The sequence below is a fragment of the Siniperca chuatsi genome, linkage group LG20 (assembly GCF_020085105.1).
Source record: "Siniperca chuatsi isolate FFG_IHB_CAS linkage group LG20, ASM2008510v1, whole genome shotgun sequence".
NCBI classification, from domain to species: domain Eukaryota; kingdom Metazoa; phylum Chordata; class Actinopteri; order Centrarchiformes; family Sinipercidae; genus Siniperca; species Siniperca chuatsi.
In genome coordinates this window covers 18,003,417-18,024,353 of record NC_058061.1, presented here as the reverse complement: position 1 = coordinate 18,024,353, position 20,937 = coordinate 18,003,417, and the positions used below count along the sequence as shown (strand labels likewise).

The 20,937-nt window shown below is 40.4% G+C and overlaps 1 protein-coding gene across 2 annotated transcripts; it reads right to left on the bottom strand.

The window, feature by feature from the left end:
- Positions 1-5,383: 5,383 nt before the first annotated feature.
- ubtd1b (ubiquitin domain containing 1b) lies at positions 5,384-20,830 on the bottom strand. Of its 2 annotated transcripts, XR_006376033.1 has the most exons (6): positions 20,016-20,830; positions 12,741-12,968; positions 12,434-12,591; positions 10,325-11,169; positions 7,178-7,243; positions 5,384-7,084 (listed from the first exon to the last, which is right to left on the bottom strand). XR_006376033.1 is itself a non-coding variant. In XM_044179545.1 (4 exons), exons 1-4 carry the CDS (start codon positions 20,095-20,097, stop codon positions 10,870-10,872), a joined length of 768 nt encoding a protein of 255 aa, XP_044035480.1. In that variant the 5' UTR covers positions 20,098-20,830; the 3' UTR covers positions 5,384-10,869. The 2 variants fall into 2 exon arrangements, 1 of the variants encoding a protein (XP_044035480.1); XM_044179545.1 differs by having other exon boundaries at positions 5,384-11,169.
- Between the last annotated feature and the right edge of the window lie 107 nt (positions 20,831-20,937).

Here is a 20,937-nt window from a genome sequence, read left to right as displayed (position 1 = left end):
TGGTCTACGAAGATGTGTCCTTTGGAGAACTGGATTGGGTTGCACCAGCTATTTGTATTTTGTATAAGTTTGAGTGAAAAGTCCTTTCTAAGTTCTTAGTAAATACTAGCTAGTTTAAAAGTAGTGATTTACTCAAATGGGTTGCACAATCAAAACTACAGAAATTGATAGCAATGAACTGTGTAAACTGGAAGTCACTGTAGCATCTCACAAAATAACAATTTTAGGAGGCCAAACGATATCTTAAGATTAAATGCCTTCGTAAATGCAGATATGACCTTGTTTTATTTTTGTATGCATACATGGAGAAATATGTGTTTCCAAATTAGTAGTACAGTTTAGAGAAAGTGGGAAATATGCAATTGCTCAACCTAACCGACCTTATTTGGTGATTTAGTCTAACCTTATCAGCATAACGTTTTGTAATTTGGGGTATACTTTGTTATTTTGTAATCTTCCTAGGTTACATCTACATTAAACAGCATTTCCATCAAGTATCAGGTCAGATATGTCGACCATTTCCATGTCATCTCCTTTATTCTTTAACCTAAACAGTACATACACTTGCAAGCTAACATCGGTTTTGTCGAACTAGTTCAGTTAGCTATGCAAAAGTTACGCCTGATAGTGTAAAAATGTAGTAACAACTCATCTCTACGTAAAACGTAGTTTGTGTGGTGCCACCAGTTTTAATTTAGTGATGCGTAAAAACTAAGTAAACACCTACATCACAACTAGGCTATGTTTGAACTTCTGAAGAGCTAGTGCAACCAGCTGCTGAAGTAAATCTGCAAATCTGGGCAAAAAGGCAGCATTTAGGTGACTGTTAGGTGGGATAGGCCTTGTCAAACGGGCACAACATATTCAATATTGAAATGCAGACTTAAAAGGAGGTGGCCCCTGAATTTGGCAGCTGGTGAACTTGCAAATTCAGGCAAAGAAAGGCCTTGTCAACCTGTTATGACATCCTGCATTTCATCTTGAAATAAGACTTAGAAGGATTGAAGGAACTGAAATGTCAGCCTTTGTGAAGTGTTAAAGGGGAAACATTTTGTTTTATGAATGGAATTCTTGCTACAGCTGTCTGATTGTCAGGTGGATCAGAGTCGTTTTCTTGTTCCTTGCTCTATGTTGCCAACATAACAGGTTGGCTCATACTAACCCTCAGACTTGTAGCCCCCACACACACACACACACACACACACACACACACCTTCCCGCCATGCTAAGCCTTGGAAACCTGCCTCATCTTGTAACACCTTCCATTGATTCTGCTCCCACTCGGCACTGTGACGTGATCTGTCAGGCCATGGGGTGACCAGGTTCACAGTTTTAGTTTACGGTAGAAAGTATTAGATGACTCACACACACACCATAGTATTAGGTGAGGTTTATGTGTGCGCTGGGTGAGCGTTAGGTAAGTGGATGAGAGTCAGGTGAGAGCAGGGGTCTAGGGATTAGCTTTAAAGCCTCCATAACTAGCCCAACGAGCACACACACACACATACACACTAGACTAGCCACCCATCCCTGTGCCAAGAGGATTTTACTTCTTCATCTAATCTGGTTAGAGTCCTGGTATTCTGGACAAAAGTCTGCTTTCCATAACAATCCCCTGTATTTATCAGAGAATACACACATTCCTCCCATAAACATCCTGATGACTCATGAATGACCTCCAGTTCCTGTAAATCAGCGCAGGAGATTACTGTAGGTTCACTAACATCAAGTACACATTACACCGAAATGGATCAGCAGAAATAATGGGGGTATTTGTTAAAAGAAAGCCAGCATAACCCTGTTCCAGGAGCTGCAGAGGGGAAGATAAATGGGGAAACTAATTTGTGTTCCCAGTGAAAACATTACCAAGATATAAAGGAACATTTTCCAATTTTGAACTGTTGCTGTTAAACAAAGCAGATTTGGAAATGGAAGTTCCACCAAACACAGTCATCCACAGCTAATTTATTCTTCCTCAGTCAGTACCAACGTAATCAAGCCATCAGATAAGGGAAAACAAAATTGAAATCTAGATTTTACACAATTTACAGAGTCAAAATGCTTACTTAGAAAAAGTGTGATGAGGGAAAAAATAGCAAATATCTCCTGAAGTGGTAAAAGCTGGAAAATCATTGGTGATGGAAAAGAGTGAGGGAAGGCAATGAGTAGAAATTAGAGCTGTGCCTTTGAACTCAAACAAGGCATGATTGCACAAGTAACAGCAAAAGTGTTGAATCACTCAGAATTCATACCATACCTTTAGTAAACTAAATGTATCGTTCTTTGGGTGCTTTTCTGGGACTGTGGATAATAGGAAATTCCATTTATACTACTGGGGAAAATGTAAGTCAGCGCTCCAAGTTAGGGACTGTCAAGATTTCTCAGGACTTTCATCTGTTGCCAGTGCTATAACTATTGCATAGCACTACCACCTTTTTACACTCCATCAAAACACACTTGTGTGGCACTGTCCAGCTGCAGACTTCACATCTGGGGACCCAGGTTTGCCAGCCAATGTAAAGAGAGTAGGGTCCCTAGCATTGAGATCCCTAACTTCCATTAGCAGACATTTTTTTCTTGAAATATTCAGAATTTCTCCACTCAGGAGTGTTAACTGAATATTATTTGTCAAGTTACAAAATGAGCTAAATATTCTTTCTTGTAGTGTATTTGTGAAAGACCTGTTTGGGTAAAATGCAGGTAATGTAAGCCTGTTGGAGAAGCTAACATGTTACTTCAGGTCTATAAATCCATGTGTTACAGACTGTAAAATAATATATCCTCTGGGATGAAACTGAAAACATAAACTGGTCTGGTATTATCGTTGTCATATTTTTGTGAATTACATGTTCCTGAACTAATATTGCCTTCGAAACTTGTGTATAAATACAAACATTTCAAAAGTTATTTCCCCACATTTTTTATCTCCTTCCCCGCTTGGGATAAAAAGGTAACCACCATAACTTCAGTGACAACACAATATCACTGTATACAACAAGCTAATATTTAGCTAACATTAGCTGACTAACGTTTAATGTTAGCATTATCTTTTCCCACACCTTGCTAATATTAAAATGCAAACATTAATTACAAATGTCTTTATAAAAGACTGAAAATAAAGTCACTATTCAGCACGACTCGCTCAGTAGAACTCACTTTCTGTGTGGCTTTCTTACAGATTTTATTTCACTTGCTTTTATTTTTGTTTAGTTTATTTCAAACATGACAAAACATTTTAAAAAACTAAAAGTAAAATGTTATATAAACTGTTAAAGTAAATCCATTTGCTGTGAACTTGAGGTCTGCAGTTGGACCCTCCTCAAACTATCTGTGCTAACTAGCAAACACTCCTGCTGACGATTAGCTTTAGCGTTAGCTTTTGCACAGTACGGTCAGTAGTGGAACCCACTACTGTTGTAATTACAGCCTATAAGTTGGGAATTTCCAACTTTGAAGGGAACATAGTGCTTATGTCCAGTGGGGGTGGGGATGCAGGAGATTTGCTGGTGAGTCCAGCTTTCTCTGGACGGTTTTTATTTTACTCTCATTTTGGATTCACCACTTCCTGTGGGGAAGACTTACCACCATACTGACAGCAGAATTTAATTTGGGCAAATGTACAGCGTGGTTGTAGCATTACTTTCTGATTCAGTGTGACAAGTGTGACAGTGGGGTTTGTTTTGTCTTTTTTGGGAGATTTTATTAATTAGTTTTTACAGCTTCATGACTAGCCTGTAACAGAGGAGTTCACGAAAAAGGACCTTTGTCTAACTAATTAGCTAATTAGTCTCAAAACTAAACGATTCAATGCAGTTTATGCCACACAACAAGAAAATAAAGAGAAATTAAATGATATACTTTACATACATAGATTAACATGAGGGTAAATCTTGACTTCATTGTGCCAGTTGTTGCCTTTGAGCATTGTATTTTAAAGTGATCTTCGAAAATGTCATGACTTTGCAGTTCATTGGGGAGGATTAGTGTAAAACTTAATGGTGTGTCCACTCGGGATGTTTTGCTCCACACACAGAAAAGAGGCAGAGTTAAGAAAATTAGACACACACATCATGATGTGGGAGTTTCATAAAACATATTGACTGAGCTCCAAAGTCAAATTAAAAACCAAGTATATGGGACAATGTTGCGTCCAAACCTTCCAAGCTCTCTGCTGTGGTGTCAGGGTCATCCTGGGTCTGTCAGCGGGGGGAACAGAGTTTAGAATAAGGCTGACTGGGCGAGTGACCACAAACACAGCTCTCCCTGTGAAATTCCACCGTCAATAGGGGCTTTTTCCAGGCCCGGTGCACCACAACCCTCCGGAGACCCTGTGTTAACTGTATTTGCAGAGACTGAGAGAGAAACAGAGTTGCACTGCTTGAAAAGTTCCCTCTCCATGTACTGAGAAGATGTCAGCTGCTGCAAAATATGCAGCATGACAGTGATAATGTGCATTATTTTCACAGTCCAGCACCAGTAAGAAAAGGCCTCTATTGGCTATTTACTGTGACAAAATACTGACTAAACCTGAGCACAGTTCATCCATTTTCTACTGCAAACACTAAGCTTAAGTCTGGTAGCCTTTTCTGCCTTATTTATTACTGATTTTACAGTTCTGGTGTGTTTGTTATAAACAGAAGGAACATTTGGTAATTATGATAACCACTGATGCTCTCCAGAGTTCAGCAGAAGTTGTAATTCTCTAGGTGGAAAGAGCGCCACCTACAGAAACTTCTAGAAAGACCATTACGTTCAGACCCACACTTTGATTGACAGGTGGCTGCTGGGAAACGCAGTGCTGAAACATTACAGTGATGTGAGCACTCAGCAACTAAGATGGTGACATAACAGAATAACACTAATGGGAATGTTGAGGGTTGTTGAATTCTATGTATAAGTAACTTGTATACACATGCAACCCACAGCTGAACGCTTCCAAACCATTTATATGCCAATAAAGCCACCTTTGATAGTAGGCATTTTGGGAAATGTAGGAGCAATTTTCTCAGCTCAAGTTTGTGAAAACTTTTCCACGCTCCATGTTTTCACCCTCTCAGATTGGGCAATGCTGCTTTCAAGGAACACGCATACTGTAAATCATCTGATTCATGCCTGAATATGTTCGAGGCTAAAAGAAACAAAGCTGCGTGTGTTCCATGTCCCTGCCTTCATTCCTACCACTGCCCAGGAGGCCTCAGTTCACTCAAGTATTAGCATAAGAGCAGAGCACCATCTTGTGGTAAAGATAAATATCTTTCGCTTGATGTAGATTAAAGTCAACCAATTGAATAAGATTTCTTGCCCCTTTAAGGCTCATTGTCACCTATTTCAGCCCTTCTGCCTTTATTCATTCAAAGGAGGAAGAAGAATTATTACACGATAATCTTTTCTTCACACTAAAATTTATTCAAGTTTAAAAACATGATTGAAAATTAAATCAGCATATAAATGAACACTCCAACTGTAAAATAAATTGTGGGTGTCATTCATCATCAATGTCCATGTGATGACTTAATTTTTTTTTTTTTTTTTTTTTTTACTAAATATACAGACACATTCTAAGGGACAGTTTGGCCTATTATGGCTTTTATAACCAGCTTAATCAACTTCAAATGCAATTCAGTTCCATCTGTGCATGACGACATACAGGCAACCTGTTTTCTTCTAAGTCAAGTCTTACATGTGCTCAAAATTCAGGAAGATGCAGTCAAAAGCTCTGCAAGTGGACCTTGAGTTGTTTTGTCTTTTTGACAAAATCTTCCTATTTTATACAATTAATGTCTCCTTCAAATGTCTGAAATCTGAATAAAGTCACCTTGAGCAGTACTTAGCACCTCTCCTTGCCACTTCTCCCTAAAAAATGTTGGTGCTTAACTGAAACTATTCAAACAATTTTCTGTTTAGTCTTTACTAAAATGAGAGGCGTAACTTGCAGGCTGAATCGGTGGGCTTAAACTTTAACTTCAAAATCATAACTGAGGTGAAGTTGCTGCAGACACAGTAAAATAAGGAAACAGATGAAGGAAATAACGGAACTTTCTTAAACCCTCTTTTTCCCCCCTTATTCATTTACTGTTAGCTGGAGGTTGAAAAAGCAGGAGGGGACCTGTCTGACGATGAGTCTGATATGCTAAAGTCAGGGACAACATACTCCACTACATCTAAATAGAAGTGTTGGAGAATGGGGGGGGGGGGGGGACACACACATTAAATTAAAGTTCCATCTGGCTACTTCCAATATTATTTTGGAGATAAACTGTTGCTACAACCATGACTGCTCATGGTGGGTTTCGCCAAATTAAAAATAATAACATTTTTTAAAAATTCCTTCCTTCTTCCAAATATGCACGCATCAATGAAAAACAGAACATCTCATCTATTTCATAGCAGAATAACAAGAAACAGCACATTATTATACATTTGTATGCCCTTCCCTTAAAACAGAGAGCTCTCCTTAGATGTGAGTGTGACGTCATATGGAGTGACCCTCCATATTGAATTGCTAGTGGGAATGGGATTGGTTTTGGTAATTGCTACTCTCAATGAGGGGGTTCCTTCTGGAGTTCTCTGAAGGTTGCAAACTGAGGGACACCTTAAAGTTCCTTAAGCCCTTTACATTGTAGCAATATGTTGTACCTTATAGTTTGACATGAAACTATGGCCACTGCTTGTTACTAAAATGAGCTGAAACTCAGGACAAGCACAGGGACATGAGGACAAACACCCACCAATGGCTCACTTCAGCAAGGACACTAACAGGAGACGCTATCGATAAAAGTTGTCAACAGAGCTTTTCCCCACCCTGAGGCTCAATGACACCCTAACCTTCACGGTTGAGGCGTGCAGGGCAGAGTGCTAAATGGACACTGGGAGTGAAAAGTTGTGTAGGCATTTTTAATGTTTAGATATTTACTCTGTGAAAGGTGAGAGCCCATCTGAACAGTCAAGACGACAGCTTGGAATACATTTCAAAGTGACAAACATGAACATTTGAAACAGTTGACACAGGCATCAGATTATAGCAGGCGTGTACCTGCACTCCGACATTTCTTTCACAACACTCATAGCTGGTGCTCTATGAAATCTGTAGAGTCAGAAGAACAAAACAAAAATTATATGAGGTCTATGTCTATTGTATTGCACATAGAGATAAAAATGCTTATTCAAGTTTGCATACAATGTTTAAGAAATATCCCCAGAAGAGCCGTTGGAAATAAGAGAGGGTGATTGTGATTAGCTGAAACTGGATAGAAAAGAGACAAAATAATTTAAAATAAAACATTTTCTTGATGTGGTGAGCTGTGGCTCAGTTAGGTTTCACACTGATGATGGGTCAATTGTATTCCCTCCATGATCATACTGCTGGAGAATTGTGTGACAGGAGCGGTGAATGAAAACAATGAACATCAAGCTATTAGACTTGTGAAAAACAGAAAATACTAAACTCTGAGAAGTCTGCCATGACTAGCACAATATAGGCTACATTCACAAAGCAGGTCTTGATTCTCAACCCTGAATTGCCTGAATATCTATTCTGGGATGTAACCCAAATCTGACACAGACTTGAAATGGAAGTGACAGAAGCAGAGTAGGGATTTTTGCATCTTTGCTTCTCCTCTTTGGGATAGAATGCATGTGGTTTGAATTCCCCTCTTTGAAATTGTCAATAGTTAACTTCCAGTTGTGCAATTAGTTTTTTAAAAAAGGGTTCACAAATATATATATATGTTCAAGTTGCTCAAATTGAATGTCCTTTTGCAGATCTAACAAAAGTCTACAGCCATGCTAGCAGCTCTGAGGCTGTACTTGGTACAGCAGTGCTTTGAGCTAAATGCTAATGTCAGCATGCTCACGATGAATGCTAACATGCTGATGTTAAGCAGGTATAATGTTTACCATGGCCACCGTCTTAGTTTAGCATGTTAGAATGCTAACATTTGCTAATTAGCACTAAACAAAAAGTGCTGAGGCTGATGGGCATGTTATTTGTCTGCAGGTATTTGATCATAAAAGTGTTGGATAACTGCATATTGGACCTGATGATGGATGAAAATTTAAAGCATCAACAAAGTGATTAGAATTCAGCCTGAAGGTGGAGCTAGATAAAAAGTTAGGATTCATCCTCTGGGGACACTGAATGCCTGTGCAAAAAGGTATTGCTAACCATCAAATACTTACACAGATATTTCAGTCTGGACCAAAGTGGTGGACTGCCTCACTGACCGCCCGACAAGAGCCAATCCCTAGAGCCACGCCACTACCGTGGCAACCCCCACCGCTACCGTGGCAACCCCCACCTCCTACTATATTCAAGTTTCTCAAATTCAGTCATTTTGCAGATCTAAAAGTTCACATCAAAAAGTCAAGTTGCTCAAGTTGTAGTTCAGACTACCAAAGATAAGTAATCGAGCCTGAATGGAATTGATCAAACCTCTGTCCTGTCAGGTTACATCAGTCATGTGATCCAAGAAATAGCAGTTCAGATGAGCAAATGAACACTTGAATTTTCTGTCTAGATGTGTCAATGTTTTCATTTTTGAAATTTCAAAAAAATTTACTTCAAAACAGGGGAATTCAAACCATATAAATTCAGATAGATTGTAAAGAAAAATATTTCAGTGCTATAAATTCAGTGGTATTTAACAAAAGCGTTCAGCAGTGGTTAAATTTCACAATAAAAAAGGTATACAGTTACTGATAAAAATTCTAATCACCACAACCTTTCTTTGGCTCCATACATCTGGACTAAACTGAGGACTCTGCGATCTGTTTCCTTAGTTGCGCCGTGTTGCCCTACGTGCTAACACACTGCTCAGAAAAGGTGCCATGTAGCCAAATGTATACTAAATGTCTCAGATTGAAAATGCAAAACTTAATCGTGATTTCAGAGTTCAGATAAAGGATTTCTTATATGACCATATAATCCATGGGAGCAAGAAAGCAAATGCGGCTGTGGAAGTTTTTGATGTTCACAGTACTCAGAGAAAAATCTGATATGTCACATGTGATAGGGGGGGATATCTTAACTGTGTAATTTGAGCTGCAGTGTGAATGTAGCCAGTGTTTTAATGTGTTTCTACCAATTAGACTCTCAGGCATGATGGGAACTTCAGCCATGAGCTGCCAGCATAAAGTCAAGTCAATTTTGTTTGTGGCTGACATGTTTCTGTCCTCTGGCAGCCACTCTGGTTGGTGACAAAGCTATACAACAATGATCAGCCGGAGTCACGGCAGCTGTACTTCTATGTACAGGCAAAAGGCTGGTACTGCTCAGTGTCAAACTGAGAAACAGGCAAAATGGCTTGTGCGTTGACTGAATGCATTTCTTTAACCTTTTACCTTTATCTATCCTATTTCTTTTTTTTAAATTTTATTTAGGCAATGTCACATGTCCCACTGAGCCACTTTCCTACCCTGGAGAATTCATCTGACAGCCATTTAAAAATGAAAGTTGTTCATTTTAATGTTTTGAAACACCTGAATCTGAACCGTTGTGTGGCTCATTGTTTTGGTTCACCGCTCCATGTAGACTACTAATTGCTCTCACCAATCACACATCTAAAAACGAGCAGGAAGCCATTTCACACATCCCATCTGTATGCTGGTGAAGAAAGTCAAACAACAAGCAAACAAATGTGACAGATATTTTTTCAGTTATTGGACCACACTAAGCACAAAAGGCGAGTGAATACTGGATTTACATTCATCAGGTAGTGAGAAAATAGACAATTAGCCCTAAGCAACTGAACTGACTATATCAGGGCTGTGTTGCTGCCCCCTAGTGGTATGGTGGTCGTTAAGTGGTCAAAAATGCAGCTTTTAAGACCATAAATTTAGCATGGGAATTTCTCTTCCCCTAGACAATATCATATGATATGATTGACTGCAAAGCTATGACTTATACACCAGGGAAACAGTCGTGTCTCTGTGAGCTACATCAAAACGAAATGTATCATATGGGCCAACTACATATTCCTTTTGCACACATGCACAAACACTCACACACACAACCCCGCCAGCACCCACACACCAAATGTTTTGTCTGCAAGATTCATGAAATCGTTAAAAAAAGGCAGCAGTTATAGCTTGGATTGATCTAAGAGTTCCTGAATCTAAAAAAAAAACAACACAGATGTCTTAGCCTAGCGGTAAAACTAGCGTCTTTCAGGACATTTAACCCTTTTTTTTGTTTCGTCTTGTAGAAGGCACACAAACTACCACAAAAGTATAGTAATAATCTTCAAATGTGCAAAAAAGCTCAGTTTACATTATTTCCTCAATAAAAGATAGAAGGGAAAAAAGAAAATATAGTTCAGTATCTCACGCTCTGCCTTCCCCTCCAGTTTCTGTGGTGGAGAAAAGAATTGCAGTGCAGAGTCCATGGGCGTCATAGTAGAAATGTGCTTTAGAACCAACACGAACATCTCTGCATTTCTTCCATTGGCACTTAGTTAGCATTAGTGCAGATACAAGGGCAGAGGCAGAGTCTGCATGTACAGCTTGATGTGCACATTTTGTATGTGGTTGAAAGGCTGCACACCAGCAGGATGAGTTCTGCTTTTCTTCAAGATGGTTCAAAGAGACATGGGGACAAGGATCTCCCGAGTTAGTGTGGTGGCTGGATTCACTTGAAGAACAACCCAGCAGACCCAAAACATACAATGACACATGGTAGATGAAAGAAAGCAGCACTTTTGAGTTCCTCATGTTTTTGCTCCAAAGTAGTTTTGTAACTCTGCGTTCTGATTTTATTTCAATAACAGTAGCTGTTCTCAAAGAGCTATGTCATCCAGCAATAGGAGGCACCTCTGGTCCTTTAGTGTCTACCACCCACTGCACCATCCCTCCATCTATCCTCTGTGTCCTCAGTTATTCAGATGCAGGCGAGGAGGCAGTGGTGGGTGACAGCTTGGGGGCTTGGAGGGCCTGCGGGTTGACGATGTCGGGGGCTTGGAGGGCCTGCGGGTTGACGATGACCTGGATGACAAAGTCCTTCTGGATCTTAGTGTCTTGCAGCCGCGTCTTGTCCGTGAGCAGCTTCCCGGAGAAGAACCAGCGCTGGTGGGTGGCGTCAATGTCATCCTGGGCCTGTAGCTGCTTCTTCAGTTGCCCTATGGTGTCAGCCATGCTGGCGCTGAGGCGCAGGTCCTTTCCCGTGGAGAGCCGGACCTACAGGAAACAGGAAGTGTGAAAATGAACACCGGCCAAAGGTGACAAACAAAGACACAGGTAAAATGTGTCTTTCAAGGATAAACCAAGACGGTAACTTGTAATACTGGCTATTAGCTTTCTGAGATGATGTAGAGACTGACATAAATGTCAAAATTTTGTGTTGTGACCACACAAGAACAAAATATACTCATGTAATATTAACATGGTATAATGTAAAAGAATGAAAACAATATCAAGGTTACAAGTGAGTGTTTGTTTTCTCTTTCTGTCCCATGTTCACACAGATTCATAAACATAAAAAGAGAATGTTTGGTTTTAGCCGCGCAATTTGAGCATTGTTTTACCCCAAATTAGAGTCCTCAAAAATGCCATATCAAATTACTGATTCTGGAATGATGGGCGATGTGGTGGAAATGATCAAATACAAAAATGTTGTAAGTGAATTGATTTTCAAACCTAGAAATAATCAGCAGATTAAAAACGGCTGCTTATTTCTCTGTAAGGTTGCGCAGCTGTACTTTGAGCTAAAAGTTAACGTCGGCATGCTAACATGCTCTCAGTGACAATGCTAACATGATATTTAGCAGGTATGTTTACCATGTGCACCATCTTAGCTTAGCATGTTAGCATGCTAACACTTGCTAATTAGCACTTCACACAAACAGCTGAGGCTGATGGGAATGTCTTTAGTTTTGCTGGTTTTTGGTCATAAGTTTTGGACTAACTAAATGTTTGACCTGATAATAGCACTAGAGGAAAAGGTAAGGAATCAAACGTTTTTACAATTCATCTTGAGGGGGACATGAATGTCTGTACCAAATTTCACGACAATCCATCCAATAGTTGTTAAGACTTTTCACTAGAAACCACAAATGTTAACCTCATGGTGGCGCTAGAGGAAAAGTCAGGGGTTCACCAAAGTAATTAGGATTCATTTGCTGGGAGTCATGAATGTCAAAAATTTTATAGAACTACATCCAATAGTTGTTGAGTTGGTGGACGGATCCACAGATATTGCCATCTCTAGGGCCACACTGCTAACATGGCTAAAAATCAGCAAGGGACAGCTAAAACAGAGTAAAATTGGTGAGTTACCTTTAATGTATTGCATTTGTAGGAAGTGTGGACAAGCATTTGCGTGTTGAGTTACTACAGTTACTTACAATTGTTACTTATACATGTTGCGTGCTGTACGTGGATTAATACTATACTTAACTCCCAATAAAATGAGAAAAACCAGGAGCTATGCTTGTCACAGTACCTTGAGCTGGAATTCCTTCTTGGGCGCTACAGTGGGTTCGGGGCTGTCGCTGGGGTCGTCGTCGCTGCGCTCTGAGATAAGGTTGACTGGTGGAGCCAGGCAGTAGACAGGCAGCTGGTAGCGGTTCCCGAGTTCGTCGTAACACTCAGCGAGAGTACCTGGAGAGGGGTGTCGAAGAAAACAGGACAAGCTGCCATTTAAATCTACTAATAGAAAAAATGATGTTACCCTGGGTTATTCTGTGCATTTCAGAAATGAGTAAGAACTTGTTGAATTATGATCTACAATTATGACTTTCTGTCCTCACCATGTGGCAGTGTGATACTGGCTCCATCCACTATAGCCTGGGCCAGCTCGTGGTCGTTACACTCCAGGGCCACAGCCGCGGCTTTCAGGGCGTCCCAGATCTCCTTACGGCCCTCGAAGGCTGGCGCCGTGTCCCAGAACTCGTCCCGCTTGCTCCGTAGCTGGCCCTCTGTCATCGGATAGTCGCTCTTCCACTTGGGACGATCTTTCTTCAGAGGCTCGTTACGCCCTGTAATGGGAAGGTAAAGCAAGGGAAGATTGGTACAGGTAGTGAAAAGGGGCTGTGATTTAATTTGGTTTGAAACAGGCCACAACAAGTATGATACAGTTACTGTGAGTCCAGGATGAAAACTAAGGGGGACAGAGCTTTTGCTATCAGGGCCCTGAGGCTCTGGAACAACTTGCCCGAAGAAATTAGGTTGTCTGAGTCAGTGTCTTCATTTAAATCTTGTCTCAAAACATTTTTAATCAGAAAGCATATCCTGATTGTACCTGAACTGGCTGTTTATTTTATTGCTTTTGTGTATTTTATGTATCTTATTTCTTTATATTTCATCATTCACTGTGGTATTTTATTTCTCTTGTTGTGAAGCACTTTGTACTTTGTTTTGATAAATGCTCTATAAATAAAGTTTTATTATTATTATTAATTATTTCATCAGAATCTAAAATTAGCATGTGTAGCCTATATCTGTCTTGTAATCTTACAGTACCTGTGTTTCCCGCCATTCAATATTAACACACAGCACACCTAGGCCAGGAGAGCACTTATATTAGTGGACTGATGGTCACACACACACACAAAGACAATGAGCTAGCATCAAGACAGGGAACTAATATTCAGTTTATTTATATAGTGCCAATTCATAACAGAAGTTATCTCATTGCACTTTTCCTATAATATTATATATTATAATATTATTTACAGGGACCCAACAAATAATATTTCTGACCATCTTAAGTTAAACAGTTAAACATCTTAACATTGACTAACAATTTACCATACCAGCAACTGTCTGGTGACTGGTGTAACATTTCCCTTCATGGATAGTACTTAGGCTGTGATGAAGTCCTGTGCTACAGCAGTTAATGTTTTTTTAAATGGCTGCCAACTGCCAGCCACTTCAGTTTATGCTGTCAAAAAGCACCTTTGGTAGTTGTCAGGTTCTAAACCAGCCTAAGCTTATATTTCCAAATGCCTGAGAGGCAGAGATGCCAGTCACTGAGGAGTGGAGGGATGGAAAATGAATAGGAGTATAAAGGAGACAGCACACATCCAAGAGGTTGCATTTCTTTCAAACTAATTATTTATAGTGCAGACGGCTTAGGAGAAGTAATTTGGAGGAGATGGGGTGGTGTAGGATTAGCATTTGGAGCAGAGTGAATCCCAAAGTGAAGCAAAGGGGCTTCCTCACCTCCACCAGTCTATATAAGGAGACAAATGGTGCAAAATCTGTCCTGATGTGGTTCACAAATGACAACATAAGATACATATCCAAATGTAGGTACACTATATAGGCGAGGTGGTGATATTTACATGTTATTCCAGTTCCCAGGGCCAAAACCATATCAGAGGTTTTCAAACTGTGAGGCGACTCCTCAGGGGATTCAGTGTGACTTACACAGGTCCATAAATCGATTAGAAATCATAGAAGGAAAAAAAAACGCTACCTATAACTCCAGAACTTGTCTGAGAATCATCACATTTTTAAGTTAAGCTTTCATTAATATCAAAGTAATTAGGGCTGCAACCAACGATTATTTTCATTATTGACTAATCTGTAGATTGTTTTCTCGATTAACGGATACATCATCAAATGTCTTGTTTTGTCCGACCAGCAGTCCAAAAACCAAAGATATTCAGTTTACTGTAATTTAAGACAAGGAAAAGCAGCAAATGTTCACATTTGAGAAGATGGAGCTTGTTGGGCATTTTTGCTTGAAAGTTGATTCATTGATTATCAAAAATAGTTGCAGATTAATTTTCTGTCGATCAACTAATCGATTAATTGACAAATTATCATCAGCAGCCGCAGCTCTAAATGTAATCTAGTATTAGTTGTGAGTGCATCCATGGGTACACTGCAAACAGGAATTGCTAATAGCTCATTCTGCATACATTCATGCAAACTCACTGACTCCATAGCAAAATGATACTTCCTGTTTACAAGGAGGGGGTGTGTGGCCAAATACATGCTATATTTGTAAAATTCTCTTCATTTGTAGACTGAGATTTTAAGCAAGTGACTTCCTGGAGTCCGCACATAAACCACATTTTGCTGTCTTTACTAGAGCTAGACTGATAAAATCGGCCAGGCTGATATATCGGCTGATATTAGCTTATTGCAGATATATCAGTATTGGTGTATTTGTTGGCTGATAAGTAACAAGAAACTGCACTACAGAAATGCCAAACTTGGGTTTGAGGTTTTTCCCCCAATGTCGATATCAGTATTGGCCTCAATAACCCAGTACCAGTCGGGCTATAGTCTTCATACTTGGTTTTTGTACGGGTAAAAAAAGCAAGTTCTAAAATGTTGATTTCTGAGCTTCAGAAGGTGGTAGGTGAATTTTCTTACCATCGGACAGAGTGAGGCAAGCTGTTCCCCCCTATTTCCAGTCTTTATGCTAAGCTATGCTAACCGGCTGTTGGTTGCAGCTTCATAATTACCCTACAGACATGAGTGGTATCAATCTTCTTATCTAACTCTTGGCAAGAAATGAAATAAGCGCATTTCCCAAAATGTCAAACTCTTCCTTTAAATAATGGTGCACTCTGCTGTGTATGTATTGATAAGGTTCAGATTACATGCCGTTTGGTGCACATGGTTTCATCTACTCGACATGATTAAGCACATTTTTCTTTCTCTCTTTACTTACACATACCATTATGTGATGAGACAAAATGTCTTATATATTGCGTATCGTAGAATCACCATATCATTAAAGTTGGTGTCCTGTGTGCAGCGAAGGCGACTAATAACTCCCCATTCCTAAGAGGAGGGCTGACTGAGAACTCAGACTGGTTATCTCTTAGTGACACACTGAGTCAATATGACATCTAGAAAGGATATTTTCTGCTAGACAGCTAGGGATTTTGTTTGACAAAAATCATCAGAAGAAGGGGTGAGCTCAAATTTTAAAAAGGTTTTCACATTTTATGGAAATAAGTGTGGTCTGGTGGATTGTGTGCACGAAATGCTGGCAGTAACAAAAGGAAGTGATTCAGTGAATGAATGTTTTATCAAATCTAACTGAAGCACACCAAAACAGAGACATGAAGCAATGCATTGCAGACACATGAAGCAATACGAGGGTGTTTTCATCCAGCTGGGCTCATAAAAGCTGGTGCCACGTGATGAGGCTATAGTGAAGCGCGAGTGTCAATGAGGGCGTCATAAACTACTTCTCTGCGCTGTATGTCAGGATACAAACAAAACAACACACACAACAGCCATAGGGGGCTGTTAAAGGATTACCTGCTTCTGGGAAAAGCACGTTCAGCTATAACACATAATGTTGCTTTGGCCCTGTAGAGACATTTAACAGCCTCTCACATTCCCCTGACATGAGGCAAATAAGAAATGTGGGGTGTTTTTCTGTGTTCCTCTTTAAAAGCAGTGAACGTGCACTGGAGCAGATCAACAGTGGATAGAGGGGAAGTGCGCTATTTCACCGGACACAGACTGAATCCATGTGTGACTGTATTTCCTCAGGATACATACACATACACTCCCACATGCAGTCAAACGCACATATGCGGCCTCCTCCTTGTAGCTGCTTATCTTATTACCACAACGGCGCATTCAGCTTTCTGCAACTAAAGATAAAGTCAGCCTCCGTACTGTGACAAAGTGTAGCATCCATAATGTTACTTTTGAAAACATTCTCACACCAGGAGCAAATGTATCATGTTGCTGATTTGTGACAAAACTGCACAAAACATTTCAGAGAACACACACACACACACACACACACCTACACCTGTTTACCACTGACCCTTCGAGGGACTGGTAAACCTTGAATGTCCCTATGGAGCTGACAAACTCACCTCTCCTTTATCTTTAATTACTTTAATGTTCATTTCTACAGAACATCCCAAACTGTGCTTTGAGATAAGGTAAATCTAATACTGGGGTCAATGACTAAAATACATTGTACATTGTACAGCACTAGCTACAAAACCCAGCTACTGAGGTGCAAAACTGTTAACTATCGCCTGACCAACACAGGGTTTTTGAGGCAGATACCAATATTTGAGAATTTTTATCTGATAAGATACATTGCTATTGGTTGCTAAAGAATTAAATTAATTTTTTTAACGAACTGTGATCAAGATATGTACCGACTGGGACATTTTACAGTAGAAAAATGTCTTGTTACTTAATGGCCAACGTATACACGGATACTAATATATCTGCGATACGCTAATATCAGCCGATTTATCAGTCGTGCGCTAAGCTTAAAAACATTTTCTGCCTGTTTTTGCTGATTAATGCTACAACGCTAGCTAGAAAATTTTACTCAAGAGTGCAAACTACACTTGATCATTTATAATCTATAAATCTATAAAATGTCCGCAAACAGTGAAAAACGTCCGTCACAAATTACCAGAACACATGGTGATGTCTTCAAATGTCTCTTTTTGTCCAACATGTAAAGATATTAAGTTTACTATCATAGAAGACTAGGAAAATATTCACATTTAAGAAGCTGGAACCAGGGAATTTTTTCCATTTTTCTCAAAAGAAAAAATACTCAAATGATTAATTGATCTTCAAAATTGTTGCCAATTGGTCCTCTGTCGAATGACTAATGGTTAATCGAATAATAGCTGCAGCTCTATAGCTCTTTAAAATGATGTCAAGTCTAGCATCGTGGTGGCCCAGCATTTTAAGGTTTCTTCCAGGTTACCCCACCCCCCTGGGCTTGGATCCACCTAACGACCTTTGCTGTATATCTACTGACCCATCTACACATTTCCTGTCGCTCTCCACTGTCAACTGCCAAATAAAGGCAGAAATGCCGTTAAAAACATGTGTGCATGTAAAGTTACAAGGAAGCAGCAAGGAAGGAAACTAAAAGAATGCACAACTGTTTATTTTTCCACAAGGTAAGCCCAAAACCCGAGGCAGGTACGAAGCCTTGTTCTACCAGAGTACTATATTCTAGCCCTGAGGATAAAAATTAGGCTTTTTATCCCTCAGGGGATGTGACGCATAGGTGAAAACCTATCAATTACAATACAGCACAATTCACAGAGCTATTTCACCCAAAGAACATAAGGACAAAATCTTTACTACTTCGTGAGAACTGAAATCAATTATCCCATATTGTGAAAACTGGAGATACATGACATGAGCCTTCTGTTGTATTTGAGCTTGTCCTCTCACTTGGCTGTCTGTCTGTATGAGGGTGTCAAGCAGAGCGGATTCAGTCACGTTAGAGAAGCCAGTCAATGACGCAGCAGGACATGATGTGACTTGTTCTTTTTGATCGAAGCCTGGTCTAGCAGGGAGTGTCTGTTGACACCAATCAGGGTGAGAAATTACCATGAGCCACTGCCAAAACCCGGGGAATCTTGGCTGCGACTGCTTTAACTTTATGTAGTCTATCCATCGGCCACTTTGGCAGGTAACAAAGAAAGACAAATTATTTTGAAGGTCATATTCTGCTCTAAAAATCTATATCAGATGTTCACTTTGGAATACAGCCATGTGGCCAGGGGTCAAAAACATCTACTTTAAATTCCCTGATACTAACACACAAAAGCTGGAGTCAAAACACTCTGTCTTTCTGATGTAAACTGGAGACAGTTCTGCTGGAAAAAGACTGAAAAACTTTCCATCGGTAAAGACGGGAGGAAATGAAGGGGCCAGAACCTGCATCCAAATGAATAACAGACACTTAGATTCCTAAACAGTCACTACAAAGGGAACTTTATTGCTCTGGATGTGCTGAATGTGACAGTAACGCAATGAGCTGAACTGTATTCGTTTAACTGCTGGAGCGTTTGAGTCAGCCTCAGCAGAGAACCACATCGCGGAAGGGGCCTAAACGTTGTTTGCCATCCTAAGTGAGTTTAGAACAACATTCATAAACCTGCAGATCTGTAAAGCCTCTAATCATCCTATAAACAGTAAGCATTTTCACGTGTCACACCATAATTTATAAAAAGATCACGCTAAATATCATTGACATTGTTGTCTGGGGTCGAAAACTATGCAGAAATTCAGAACATCTGCCAGTCCAGCTGGGCGGTGCCTGCGTCATTCAGTTTATTCTGGATGTAAATATAATACTTACTCTTCCTAAGTGCCGAAGCAGCAATCTGAATTCTATCTGTCACTATCAAAGAGTATCACTATCAAGTGTAAAAGAACAAAACGTGGCAGTTGGCCAGTGTTTATCTTCAGAAGAATGTTATCTTCCGGGAAGGTAAGTAACAAACGGACATGAACTCAAGTCCCTGATGTGAATAATCAGCATATCAGCAACTTAGGGAAATCAATGTAGCCTCTGATTCAGTGTTGCCATTTACAGTAACCACAACCTCCTGCCTGGTCACTAACTCCACATTAAAACCGCAGTGTGATATGGTGTTCGCAGGGCTACCACACTACCACTAGGCTATGATAGCAGTTGGCCCAACAAGCTCACCGTTGCGAGGATTAAGTGTGAGGCTTGAAATTGCTGGGTGAGAAAATTGCCGGCTTTGTTAAAGGTGCAATGTCAGGCAAACGGAAGTGTAGAGTAGGTGAATTTGGCAGTAAACAATGTTGAGAGTGTGTCTGGGATAGCAGAGTTTGCCTATGCGCTCAACTTACACAGCACATGTTGAGTTACACCACATTCGGTGTAAGAATGTGTCTCCAGCAATCAGATAGAAATCTGACTCCCTATCCAAAATCCTCAAATGCAAACTGGTACAAGTGGTCAATCGAGATGCATTTGAGTCTGATGTAGGAATGAAATACGCCTGGATACAGTGAGTCTCAACCACCTTTAGTGCTGATTTGTGCACTTAAAATGTGTATATACTTAATATACATGCAATTAAACAGAACTGGACAGTTGTCAGATGTCATCCTTCATCATAGCAGGGGTTAACACACTGAACTGGCAAAATATGTCAAAACCAGCATGAGTCTGCAATGCCATCACATCAGCAGAAGGTGTAAGTAATGGTGTAATGGCAAGAATAACACTTTTTAAATTGTTAGGATTTTGTTAAAACACCTCACATATATACACAAACCACACACTGCAGTCTTACCTCCTCGTCCACCGTTCCTGGACGAACCTCGGCTCTGTGTGTCCTCCCAGCCTTCCCAGTATCTCCCCACACATCCTCCCATGGTTAGAGGGCTGCAGATTGTTTCCACGCGTCTCACCAGCTGAACAGGGGGGCCATCACGGACGAAGACGATGAACTAGGTCCGATGAGAAGGACGGGTCGCAAGACCAACGTTTGCAACCCCGATAGACTAGATAGGTCATCCGAAGCGGCGAAGAAGGGAACGCCTGGATGTTTGATAGCACTGAGCTTATCTAGATCTGTAAGATCGTGGCTTAATGTGCGTTTTCTCTCTTTATGTATCAGTGCTTTTGTGTTTGACACGACCCCACAAGATTCAAAGCTCGTGGCCCGCACTAACGTTACAAGAGTTTGATAGCCAAATCAGCAAGCCGCCGCGACATCTGCCAAACTCTCTTTTTAAATGTTAGAATATAACCAGCAACATGTCAGTTATCTAACTCGCCTGTTAAGTTGGGCTAGTTGTAAATGTTGCTGTCCACCACTCCAAACTGCGCGCATCTTCCTCGCTAACAAGCTAACAGGGCCAACCAGCTAGCTACCTCAACATCAGTAAACACAAACTTCCGCGCACCCGTGATCATTTCCCTGCACGTTGAGTTTCTTCCAAATGCAGTGGATAGTTACAGTTTCCCGCAGCCCTCGGCGTACCGCTTCAGGTCTTTGACGTTGTCTCCAGATTTTTTTTCTTTAAATCCCCCAAACGTTACTTCCCTCTGTGCTTGTAAAAGGACTAACGGCGGAGCTAGCGCCACCGAACTTTTTTACGCCTGCGCGTAAGCACGCAGGTAGGTGTTAGGTTCTCCTACGTCAGGACGAAAAGCAATTATGAATTGAAGAGACTGCAAATGAATTCGACACCGACGGAGGTATCACATAG

What these genes read in the sequence shown, in the direction of transcription:
- ubtd1b (XM_044179545.1), bottom strand. Translation starts at nt 20,097, where the DNA reads ATGGGAGGATGTGTGGGGAGATACTGGGAAGGCTGGGAGGACACACAG. An exon ending in CAGGAACGGTGGACGAGGAG is followed by an intron (nt 12,969 to 20,015) that starts GTAAGACTGCAG and finishes TTCCCATTACAG; the next exon opens with GGCGTAACGAGCCTCTGAAG. An exon ending in AGAAGGAATTCCAGCTCAAG is followed by an intron (nt 11,170 to 12,433) that starts GTACTGTGACAA and finishes TGTTTCCTGTAG; the next exon opens with GTCCGGCTCTCCACGGGAAA.